Raw genomic sequence first — 12,538 nt, 5'->3', positions numbered from 1 at the left:
ATAGAGTCACAAAAATGGTCATTAATAAGATCAGGGTCATTAAAGTCAGAAAGCAAATAATTTGTTTTGTTTGGGAAAATGTTCATGTCTCTCAGTACCTTCCATAAATCGTTTTTATTTTGCCCGGTCGCAAACGTGTGGAAATAGTGACGCTTAGATTGTCTAACAGCATTAGTGCATAAGTTACGAAGTCGCTTGTATTCATTCCAAGAGCTAGTATTTTTGTCATTTTTGAACTTCGACAGACTTTTATCTTTTGAATGCATAAGGGCTTGTATATAGTCTGTCAGCCAAGGTGTTTTTGGTCTAGTAAGTCGGACTTTCTTAATAGCATATTTATTAAATAGATATAAAAGGTTATCGCTTAAAAAACGTACTTTACATTCCACATTTCTTAAATTGAACAAACGATACCAAGGCAAGACCTGTAATTCTGCAACGAATTCATCATATTTAAAATGTTTAAAGTCGCGATATACTTTATATGTGCTTTGCTTCGTGAGATGGTTACATGATAACGTACACCAAACGAGTGAATGATCTGAAACCGCATCCATAGGCAAAACACCGCACTCCTTTAAAAGATCCGGATTAGAGAGGATAATAAAGTCAATAAGAGTGCCCTTTTTTTCTGTCACCATAGTAGGCTCTGTGATTACCTGCATACAACCATAGGTATTTAGCAAATCTAAAAACTTTAGAGATTGAGCGCTCTCATCCAATAAATTTATGTTAAAATCACCAACACATATTAGATGCTCACAGGCAGGAACCATCAAAGAAAAGGTATCCTCCAACGTGTCGCAAAATTCTGGAAAATACAAACGGTTAGCTCTGTATATAACTCCAACTGCAACTCGACTATTACGAATTTTTAGCATTAACCACAGTTGCCCAAAGTAAATATTACTTTCTGTCTCAATTATTGTAAAATTTAGGGTATTTCTCACATAAATACCTGGCCTAAATCCAAGACTAAGGAATTCAAAGAAAAAGAAACCGAAGAAGGGGAGGAAGAATAGGAAAGCAAGGAAGTCTCCAAAATGTAATTGGCCGAAGGGTCAGTATAGAAAATGCACCAGCAGTATATGAATTGCACCGTCATTATGTCAATTGCTATACATACCCCCATACCCCTCATTTCTTCACTGTTTTCAGCTTATAGTTGTTGAAGACCTAGGACTGTATTGAAGATGTCTCCAACCATTAAAACCGAAGTGAAACAAGAAGACGAAATCGAAGTAACCCTCCAAGAAGATGTTTTCATAAACAACGAGATCCTGGCATCGGTCAAGGAGGAGCCAACTGTGATCAGTGATGATGGTTCCGACTTCGATTCGGAACACAACCACGCACGCAGAGATCAAGAGGGTCAGTTTAATTGCTTTCGTTGCTCTTATTCGACCGACAGTAAACACAACATGAGACGACATTGCTTGTTAAAGCACTCCGCCGCCAGTATGAAATGCGACCGGTGCGATTTCACGACGAAATACAAACAAAGTTTAAAGCGACACCTGCAAACGCACGCGGTACCGAAAAGTTTCAATTGTGAAAGGTGCGATTACACCACGTGCAGCGAGGCGGTTTTGAAACGTCACCTCTGGAGGCACACGGTTCGAGAGTTTAATTGCGGCAAGTGTAATTTTGGTACGAACGACAAGTCGGATTTGGACAAGCACCTGTTGAGGCACGCGATTTCGAAACGCTTCGAATGCGACCAGTGCGATTTTTCATCGAGCTACAAGCACCACCTGAAACGGCACGCCGTAAAACACGACGATTCCAAGCAATTCAAATGCGGTGCATGTCATTACATCACAAATAACATGTTGCATTTGAAAAAACACGTTCTAAACCATACGGCATTTAAAGAGTTTAAATGTGACCGGTGCGATTACGCGACAAACAAAAAGATACTCTTACAGCAACACCTCGTGGTACACAGAACGACTAAAGATTTTCAATGTGACCAGTGCGATCACGCGACCAACAATAAAAGCCAGTTCAGACGGCATCTTTCGATGCACAGGAACGATCTCGATTTTAAATGTGACAAGTGCGATTATGCAGCCAACGATCGCTCTTACCTAGCGAAACATCTTCTAACGCACAAAGCTTTGAAAGACTTCAAGTGCGAGAGGTGTGATTATTCTACTCACTGCAAGCAATTGTTACAACAACATTGCGTGATGCACAAACAGATTAAGGACTTCATTTGTGCCGAATGCGGACACGCTACTCACAATAAGAATCATCTTAAAACGCACGTCTTGATACATCGAGCCGGTGGGACTTTCCAGTGCGACAAGTGTCATTACGCGACAAACAACAAAAAGTACCTTCGACAGCATATGTTAAAACATACTTTGGCCAAAAACTTTAATTGTGACCAGTGCGATTACGGCACAAGTATTCACTCGCATTTTAAACGACATATTCTAATACACAAAGTTTCTAAAGATTTCACGTGTGACCTGTGCGATTTCGGAACAAACGACAAGTCGCACTTCAACAGGCATCTTTTGAAACACAAAACTTCCAAGGAGTTTAAATGTGACAAGTGCGATTACGCCTCAAACGATCACTTGCGTTTCAAACAGCATGTGCTGGTACACGCTGCGATCAAAAACTTCAAATGTGACCAGTGCAATTTTGGTACTAATGACAGATCTCATTTCAGACAACATTCCTTAACCCACAAGCTCATTAAGGATTTCAAATGTGACCTGTGTAGCTACGCGACGAGTAACAAGGCGGTTTTCAATCGACATCTCCTAGTCCACAAATCGGTAAAAGATTTTAAATGTGCACAGTGCGACTACGCAACGTGCATCCGAGCATCTTTGGACCGGCACATCCTAATCCACAAGACCCCCGCCGATTTCAAATGTGACAAGTGCGATTACGCGTCAAACGACAAGTACCATTTTAAACGACACTTGCAAACTCACAACGTGTCGAAGACCAAGGATTTTAAATGCGACCGGTGCGATTACACAACCGTTCACAAGTACAATTTAAAGCATCACACTTTGATTCACGGAGCTCCAAAACATCTCAAGTGTACCCACTGCGATTACGCCACCAATCGACCGTCGAACATCAAACAGCACCTACTCACGCACAAGGTGGGCAGCGAATTTAAATGTGACGCTTGCGATTACGCGACGAACAACAAGCACATCTTCAAGCGACACTTACTTACGCATAAGGTGACCAAGGACTTTAAATGTGACGAGTGCGAGTACGGTACGAACAATAAGGCGCTTTTAAGACTGCACCTTTTCAAGCACAAACCCGCCGATCTCAAGTGCGACGCTTGCGATTACGCGACGAGCAATGAGAGATACTACAACATTCATCTGTTAACGCATCGAGCTCTCAAAGATTTCAAATGTGACTATTGCGATTTCGGTACGAATTCGAAGGCGCACTTAAAAGGTCATCTTGTGAAGCACAGATAATGTGACATTGAATGATTTTAATTATAAATAATTTTAAGGTAATAAATGGCGAGTCGTCAAAAACAAAAATATTACTTTCGAATTACAGAGGTCGTGACGGCCTTTTGAGCTCAGAAGGGCGCTTTTCTGCCTTATCTGTAACAGATAACAAACGAGAGGGGTAGTGAATAGCGCGCCACTGCGCCTCAAATATTGCTATAGCAATGTCTGGCACTCAAAGAATCAATAATTCAATTTAGGTTAACAAAACCAAAAGCAAATCGACAACGAATCGTCCAAAGTCAAATTCACAAGACCAATCTCTCCAAAAGGTTTCTTTAATACTTGCAGTTAGACAGGGCCAAAATTCAAGTGTAGTAGGTTACCAGATAATGTATGTCTCACATAAGATGGCGGTGGAATTTTCCAATGGAACTTCCTTGTGCAATTCTGGAAAAAACCGACAAGGGATATCGATGTAGATGGCAATAATCAGGACATAAATGAAGAACAGAATAATCCAGCAATAGATCATTATTCAAAGTCAAACGTAATACGCAAATGGTACATTCCGTAAACGGCCTTAGAACTTGTAAATACAACCGCAAAGCGAATTCTATGAAGCATGGAAAAATCACAAGAAACAATCTTCAGAGAAGTATACTATGGCCACGTAAATCCCTGAACAGGTAGACTAAAAAAATGAGTAAAAATACTATGGCGCGTATCTTCTTCTTTACAAGTAACGATCGAATCTGGTCTGTTCAGGGAATAATTGTAATACGCACACAAAGAAGAAAAGAAAATCACGGAAACATCTGCATGAGCTCTAGCGGCGTAAATAAAGAACTATTGTAAATGAAACCTATAATACTCAACTAACGACATCTAAACTAAACGAGTTTACAGAGGAAATAATACATAGATGGCGTAATAATATCGGTTAAATGGAATTTTAAATTGTTAAGAATGTTGGAATTTCAAATAAATGCTTTTGGCACACTTTCAGATCCTTTTTAAGTTTACAACATAAGTCGGAAAATTCGTAATGAAGTCGAAATTTCCAAGAAATGGAAAGTGGGAATTTCTAAAATTATGCCCTCTCGTCCTTGCAACATAAAGTCGGAAGGAAATTTCAAATTCAAGTTAGAATTTTGGAGGGTACATAGCGTCATGCAGACGTTCTTTAGGTCTAAACACCAAAATTAATGACGGGACACCATACATATGAGAATTTCAATTTGTTAAGTGTAAATTTGTGGGATTTTTATGAATAAACACAAATAAGTTGGTTTATTGTATTTGAATTTGTTATCCCAGTGTCTATTTTCTCCTTTTAGAAATTGCGTAATATTTTCTTGTTTAAATTTAGTCGCTTTTGTAAATTGTTTATTTAGATTTGTGGATTTAATGGTAAAACGTGAAATTGCGTGTTAAAATGTGTCGTTTGCGATAAGGACTTTTCATCAAACCAAATTTAATTAACGTACGTGTTCTTCTCGCTGTTAGACGATGCAGGTGCGCGTTATTTCGGCGCAAGTGAGCACCCGCATTTCGGAATTAAAGCCGGAATTTCCTAATTTAAGTCGCTAATTTCGAATTTAAATTGGAATTACTGAGTGTACATACAGGAAATTTTGTGTTCAGGTCGCCAATTTAAAAAAAAATGGTTTGGCTCGTCTACGCACTCGTATCTAGTAATTAAAGCCGGAATTTCCTAATTTAAGTCGGTAATTTCGAATTTAATTTGGAATTACTGAGTGTACGTACAGAAATTAATGTGTTCAGGTCGCCAAATTAAAAAAATGGTTAAGTGGCTCTTCTACGGACTTGTATTTAGGAATTAAAGCCGGAATTTCCTAATTTAAGTCGGTAATTTCGAATTTAATTTGAAATTACTAAGTGTACGTACAGGAATTAATGTGTTCAGGTCGCCAATTTAAAAAAAAATGGTTAAGTGGCTCTTCTACGGACTCGTATTTAGGAATTAAAGCCGGAATTTCCTAATTTAAGTCGGTAATTTCGAATTTAATTTGAAATTACTGAGTGTACGCACAGGAAATTTTGTGTTCAGGTCCCCAATTAAAAAATTGGCTAAGTGACCCTTCTATGCTCCTCTTAAAGAACATCTTGGTACCGTATAGACACTTTTAGATCCAGTTTGGAGAAGGAGGTTTCTATACTCGTAATGTTTGTTTTCGTTCTAACTTTCGGTGTGGTTTTACCTGCCTAATTGATTCGAGAGGAAATGAAATAAATGTTATTGCGGGTAGTTAATCGCCCGATCTTATTCTTGCCCTTGGTTTCGAAGACCGCAGTGAAGGTGATAAGATTGGAGGTAAATTTAAGTAGCTTGTTTTTCGATGTCCGGCTTCGATTTGGGCTCGCGAAGCTGAATCGTGAAGAACACCTGCACTAAGAATGGCGACGTCTTTCGAAGTGACTCTTCTGAAACGACCGTAAATGGAGATGGTATCACTGACCAGGTGGATGGAGCAAGTTGCTGAAATGAGAATTGCAAGATGACCTCTAGACGAAGAAGGTAACCACCAGCTTCTCATATTTTAAAAAATGTATGCTCTAGAACTGATGCCGGAAACTCTCCACCATGACTGCGTTAGGAGTCATCAATACCAACTTTTTGAAAATTAGGACTGCTCGTAAGATTTGGCCAAAACGTCTCAAGTTGGGATTCTCTCACGGAAGCGTTTGGAAAACAACATTAAAATCAATTGCGGTCTTATCAAATAAGGAAACGTGAACCTGTAGGTAGGTACGCGATAGTTAAAGTAATTGCCTGAGTAATGATTTGTAATTAAAGTTTGCGAGGATTTTGCGGTCTCTGTATACTTGATAAATGTGAATCGGTCACCGAATAAATAATAGGGAATACCCTCTTTGTCGCTTAGTTGTTTTTCGACCATTCCCGAAGAACCACATCGTCGCCATTTTCACCGATTCTAAAAAGGTAGGAGTTGATAGTATGCTTTTGGGGGGCGCTTTTTTGTGAATTTTTGGAATTGCCCACGACAGTTTTTGGGTGCTTAAGTCGTTTTTTATACGCTTTAAAGGCTTTTGTAGGAAGTGTGCTAACATCCTTTGTGGTTTGACGGTTTTGTGCGCTATCTATTCTCTCCCTTTTATCGTCACAGTCTCTGGAAATCAATGTCAGAACTAGCGAGGCTTATGAAGTAAAAATTTCCTTTTATTGTTGTTATTTTAGTCAAAGTAAACCCGAAATGTTATATACAGGGTGTCTCATGACGAAAACCGGCTATCAATATCGACCCTAAGCTTATTTTTTTTAATAGAACACCCTGTATATTTTAATTAAAAAAGATAGCATATACCGACGATATTAAAAAAAGATTCAAAAGATCAATCTCGATTAAACAACATGAAATTTTTTTGAATTTTTTAATGTTATATTTTTGAAAAGAGAATTTAATATGATATGTTTTCAGATTAAAATATACAGACTGTTCCATTTAAAAATGAGGATAGGTCCGCTAACTTTTTTACCTGACCCCGTATGCTTTTTTTTGATAACGGAAGAACATTATAAAGAAACTTTTGTAATATACGTTTTTCTGTATCTCTTTTAACTAAAAAAATATAGGGTCATTCTGAAATTGACAATTTTTATGGTTTTTCCTCGTATCTATTAAGTGAGCGAATATTTTCTAATTTTGATGTTACCATTTTAAGCTTTACCCAAAAAGAGCACATTATATATATGGGACACCCTTTACAGTGTCTTATACCTAAATTAGCTATTTTTGAACCCGCAGAAATCGATTGGCGAAGGTTTGACTTCCTTGTTTCTTTTAATTGTCGGGTTAGACGAGAAACATACGGACAAACAGACAGACGGACAAAACACACAAGGGAAATTTTTTTCTTTCGAAAAAATCCTCTAGACATGGCAATTATGGTTGGTCTGCAATCTTCATTTTTCAAATATGTCAAAAACGGATAAATTAAAAAAATACAGGGTGTTCATAGGGTCAACAAACTCCCATTTTCTGATTTTTTGGGAAAGATGCGTTTGATTCTGACAAAAACATATGATTTCTATAGTTTTTACGAAAATTAGTAATTATACGGATGTCACTTATACAGGGTGTTCATATGGTCAATAAGTTCCCGTTTTTTTCCATTTTTAAGGGATTTTGAGGAAAAGTGCGGAAAAAAACATAGGAAACCGCGTTTAATTTTAACAAAAAAATAGACGATTGTAACTACCGTTTTTGACAAAATTAATAACTACACGGATTTCTACAGGGTGTGCATAAAGTAAAAACCAATTTTTCGATTTTCCGGAAAATCCATTAGAAAGCGCCTTTGATTTGGACCAAAAATTAGTGATTTTAGCTAGGGTTTTTGAAAATGTAGTAATTACGCGGATGTCATTTCTACAGGGTGTTCATAAAGTAATAATAAACACCCATTTTTCAATTTTTGAAAGTTTTTGAGTCGTTTTCCGCACAATCCAAAAGTAAGTAAGCGCGACGCTTGATTTTGACAAAAACGGATGATATTAGTTAGCGTTTTTGGGAAAATTAGTAATTTCATTAGTGTCGCTCGTACAGGATGTTCAATAACTGTTCATAGTGTCAAAATCGTCCAATTTCCCATTATTTTCCGGAAAAGCTCAAGTCGCGTTTGATTTTGACAAAAACATATGATATTAAGTATTTCTAAGATATTAGTAATTGTACTTACAGAGTGTTCATAAAATCAATGAACTCCTTTTTTCCGATTTTCAATGATTTTGTGGCATTTTCCGTAGTGTCCAAAAGAAATCGCATTTTAATTTTCACGAAAACGTAGGGTATTAATTAGCATTTTGGAATAATTGCGCTAATCTCACTTCTACAGAGTGTACATGAAGTCAATGAACCGATTTTAATCGTTTTTGGGTCATTTTCCGGACAATCCAAAGCAAGTCGCGTTTGATTTTGACCGAAAAGGAATGATATTGATTGGCATCCTCCAGGAAATTAGTAATCGTATTGGTGTCGCTTCTACAGGGTATTCATAAAGTGAACAAACCCCCATTTTCCGATTTTAATAGTTTTTGGGACATTTACCCGACAATCCAAAAGAAGTCGCGTTTGATTTTGACGAAATATTGATTGGCATCTTTCAGGAAATTAATAATCACAGTGTCACTACTACAGGGTGTTCACAAAGTCAACAAACTCCCACTTTCCTATTTTAATAGCGTTTTTCCGTACAATACAAAGAAAGTCGAGTTTGGTTTGAACAAAAAAAATTGATTGGCATCTTTGAGGAAATTAGTAATCGCATTGGTCTGTTTTTTACAGGGTGTTCATAAAGTCAATAAACGCCCATTTTCCGGTTTTTATCAGTTTATGGAAGATTTTCGAGAAAATGCATACGAAGTCTCGTTGGACTTTGATGAAATATATGATTTTCTTAGCGAAAATTAGTAATTACACGGATGTCACTTCTACAGGGTGTGCATGGGGTCAATAAGTTCCTATTTTGTTCATTTTTAAGGACTTTTGGATTAATTTCCGGAAAAAACCAAAGGTAGTCGGCATTAATTTTGACAAAAATAGATCACTTTAGATAGCGTTTTTAAAAAATAGTAACTACACAGATGTCACTTCTACAGGGCGTTCATAAACACCCATTTTCCGATTTTTGAGAGATTTTGAGGCGTTTTCTGCACAATCAAAAAGAATAAGTCGCTTGATTTTGAGAAAAACGGATGATATTAGTTAGCATTTCGGGGGAAAATGATAATTTCATTGTACAGGATGTTCAATAACTGCTCATAGAGTCAATAAACGCCAATTTTCCCATTTAAGAACATTTTTGGGACATTTTCCGGAAAATCCTAAGGAAGTCGCGTTTGTTTTGACAAAAACATATGATATTAAGTAGCATCTTCGAAGATATTTGTAATTGTACTGATGTATTTTCTACAGCGTGTCCACAAAGAAGTTAGTTGACTTTTCCCAAATGCAGTGCACTAACCACGTATAATTATTTGACGAAATTTGTTCAGTTCGTTCTTTAATCACCAGATGGCGCTCCTCGACACCGGCATGGTAAACCTCTACCCGTTGGAGAACGCCGTACCGCACAAAACGGACAAATACGAGCTGGTCCACCAGGACGATCCGACGCCGGTCCTGCGGCGCGGCTTTAAGTTCTCGATGGTTCTCCGCTTCCGCAATCGAGGTTACGATCGAAGCCGCGACGTCATTCGTCTAGTTTTCAACTTCGGTACGTTCCCTCAATCCCAGTTAGTCGCTGAATCGTCCACTTCCTTTAGGTCCGCGAGCTCACTCGATCAAGGGGACGAAGGCGATCATTCGCGTGGAGCCGCGAACGAGAGAGCCGGCGCAGGACAGGAAGGAGTGGTACGCCGGAATCAAATCCGAAGGTCCCGACAGCGTGACGATCGAGGTGATGGCCGCGGTCCACTGTCCCGTCGGCAACTGGAAGCTGCAGGTCGAGACCGGCGCGTTCTCGACGACCGACCGTCGCGTCTTCAATTACGACAAAGACGTCTACATCCTCTACAACCCTTGGTGTTGCGGTAAGTCGTCCCCTACAACTCCCGCGCTTAACCGCCGCCGTACCCGTAGAGGATTTGGTCTTCATGCCCGAAGAGCGATTTTTGGACGAGTACATTTTGGCGGACGTCGGAAAGATATGGGTGGGCCCGTACGGGTCAAGTCGTGGACGCGAGTGGGTCTTCGGCCAGTTTGACAAGAGCGTACTTCCGGCCGCCATGCTTATGTTTTCCAAGTCTGGCTTCTCCGACACGAGCCGCGGCGATCCCATCAAATCCACGCGATTAATCTCGAAGATGGTGAACAGTAACGATGACGATGGCATTTTGGTGGGGAGGTGGGACGGCGATTACGGCGACGGTACAGCGCCGGCGAGCTGGACGGGCTCCGTTCCCATTCTGGAGGAGTACCTGCAGAACGAGGAGTCCGTGTGCTACGGACAGTGCTGGGTGTTTTCCGGGGTGACCACCACGAGTAAATCGGGCGTTGGCGGCCGACGCGTTAACTTCTCTATTAGTTTGCAGAGCGCTTGGGATTCCGTCCAGAGTCGTCTCCAATTTGGTGTCGGCTCACGACACGAACGCGAGCCTCTCCATCGACAAGTACTACGACACGAACGACGAGGAATTGGACTTCGATCCGACGAACCCCACCGGCGAGGACTCCATCTGGAATTACCACGTGTGGAATGACGTCTACATGGCGAGACCCGATTTGCCAACGGGTTAGGTTTCGTAAACTCCAAAAAACGCCATTGAACTCTTCTTGTGTAGGGTACGGAGGCTGGCAGGCCATAGACGCGACGCCCCAGGAGACGTCAGATGGCGTCTACCAGTGCGGTCCGACTTCTCTCGAGGCGATCAAGCAGGGGAAGGTGGGGTTCAACTACGACGTCGCCTTCATGGTCGCGTCAGTGAACGCAGATTTGATGCGCTGGAAGGAGGACCCCAACGCCCCGATGGGTTACGCAAGAATCTACTGCAACAAATACCAGTAAGTTCCCCCGTTACAAGCGACGACTGAATTGCTCGACTTCCAGTATCGGACGAATGATTCTGACCAAGAAGCCGTTTTTGTTCGACCCCAACGGCGACAAGGATCGCGAGGACATCACCTTGGAGTACAAGGCGAAGGAGGGTACCGAATTCGAGCGCGTCTCCCTGATGAACGCGGTCCGAGGACTGAAATCCGCGCAAAGGTGAGTCTGGCGAATGAAAATTGATCTGCTCACCTTTCCCGATTGCAGCTTCTTCAGCGTGCCGGAGAACATCAAGGCGGATGTCGACTTCGACCTGGTCGATTTGGATAAAATAAAAATCGGGGAGGACTACGAGATTGTGGTCAACATCAACAACAAAAGCGACGAAGTTCGGCACATTCGAGCGGTTTTATCCTCGTCCAGTGTCTTTTACACTGGGGTTAAGGCAAAGCTGATCAAAAAGGCGGAGGGAAGCTTTAGCGTGCCACCAAGATCGAGTAAGTCTCAACGGCCAATCAAATTTGCATTTCACTCTGTTTCTCAGCCGAAACCATGCGACTGGAAATACGAGCGGACGATTACCTGAACAAGCTGGTGGAGTACTGCATCATGAAAATCTACGCCATAGCTACAGTGGACGAGACCAAAGAAACGTGGGCCGACGAGGACGACTTCCAGGTGGTCAAGCCTACAATTCAAATTCAGGTACTTACCACGCCCTCTGCCAGTAACCGTTACGTTCGCCTTTCCCCAGATGCCATCGAAAACGATCCCGATTAAGAAGCCGGTCCTCGTGAAGCTGTCCTTCGTCAATCCGCTAAAGAAGCGGCTGACCAATTGCAAATTCCAACTGGCCGGGCCGTCGCTGGTGAGGAACCAGGGGATCGGCCACAGAGACGTCGGACCCGGCGGTCTCGTCGAGGTCGAGACGCAGATGGTACCGCAAGTGGCCGGCGAGCAGACGATCGTCGCCACCTTCGCGGCGAGAGAACTAATGGACATCACCGGTAGCGTAAAGGTCGACGTGTACGATGACGAAGATTAAGCTTGTTTGTGTTAACGCCGTACTTTATTTATTGCTTTTCAAATGTGTATTTAAAATCTCACTTTTAATAAATACAATAGGCATGCTGCAGGTATTTGTTTTAGTGGGAAGGTACGTATAACCCAGGGCCGTGGTACCTTCCTTATTTCTTCCAGGGGTTGGTACCGGAACCGAAAAGTACCGGTACCGGAAGTCTTTGCATTTATAATAAGCGCTTCATTTGGAACCGATACCGGTACCCTTATTATTAGTGCCAAAGAACCGGTATTTTTCGGTTCTCTCTCTCTCTTGTAGGTAGAATAGACACGTTAAAATCAAAAACAGTAAGAGGGTTGAAGAGTGTACGAGGAAAGAAATAGATAATGTACAAACCGAAGAAAAACGGAACCGGAACCAAAACCGAAAATTACTGAAGCGACAGATCCGGAACCGAAACCTATATTTCATATGGGTTCCAACCCCTGATTTCTTTACGACTTGTTTACTCCTACTCCTTCACTCGTCCTCCCTTGAG

At 41.1% G+C, this 12,538-nt stretch overlaps 2 protein-coding genes across 3 annotated transcripts; both read left to right on the top strand.

Annotated features, from left to right (window-relative positions):
• The first annotated feature begins 1,127 nt into the window (after positions 1-1,127).
• Positions 1,128-4,452, top strand: LOC116181264 (zinc finger protein 729-like). The gene has a single exon (XM_031501571.1). The coding sequence runs from the start codon at positions 1,194-1,196 to the stop codon at positions 3,465-3,467; it is 2,274 nt and encodes a 757-aa protein (XP_031357431.1). The 5' UTR covers positions 1,128-1,193; the 3' UTR covers positions 3,468-4,452.
• Positions 4,453-5,835: 1,383 nt separating this feature from the next.
• On the top strand, positions 5,836-12,114 carry LOC116181344 (hemocyte protein-glutamine gamma-glutamyltransferase-like). Of its 2 annotated transcripts, none has more exons than XM_031501675.1 (11): positions 5,836-5,988; positions 6,031-6,414; positions 9,506-9,707; positions 9,757-10,023; positions 10,073-10,474; positions 10,518-10,724; positions 10,774-10,993; positions 11,040-11,198; positions 11,247-11,476; positions 11,524-11,684; positions 11,734-12,114. In XM_031501675.1, the coding sequence occupies exons 3-11, from the start codon at positions 9,506-9,508 to the stop codon at positions 12,022-12,024; spliced, it is 2,139 nt and encodes a 712-aa protein (XP_031357535.1). In that variant the 5' UTR covers positions 5,836-5,988; positions 6,031-6,414; the 3' UTR covers positions 12,025-12,114. The 2 variants fall into 2 exon arrangements, with proteins under 2 accessions (XP_031357535.1, XP_031357534.1); XM_031501674.1 differs by having other exon boundaries at positions 5,836-6,215; positions 6,268-6,414.
• Positions 12,115-12,538: the final 424 nt, after the last annotated feature.

The sequence above is a fragment of the Photinus pyralis genome, unplaced genomic scaffold, assembly GCF_008802855.1.
Source record: "Photinus pyralis isolate 1611_PpyrPB1 unplaced genomic scaffold, Ppyr1.3 Ppyr1.4_LG9, whole genome shotgun sequence".
In the NCBI taxonomy this organism is placed as follows: Eukaryota; Metazoa; Arthropoda; class Insecta; order Coleoptera; family Lampyridae; genus Photinus; species Photinus pyralis.
Note: the sequence above shows the minus strand (reverse complement) of the source record. Positions and strands in the feature narration are given on the sequence as shown.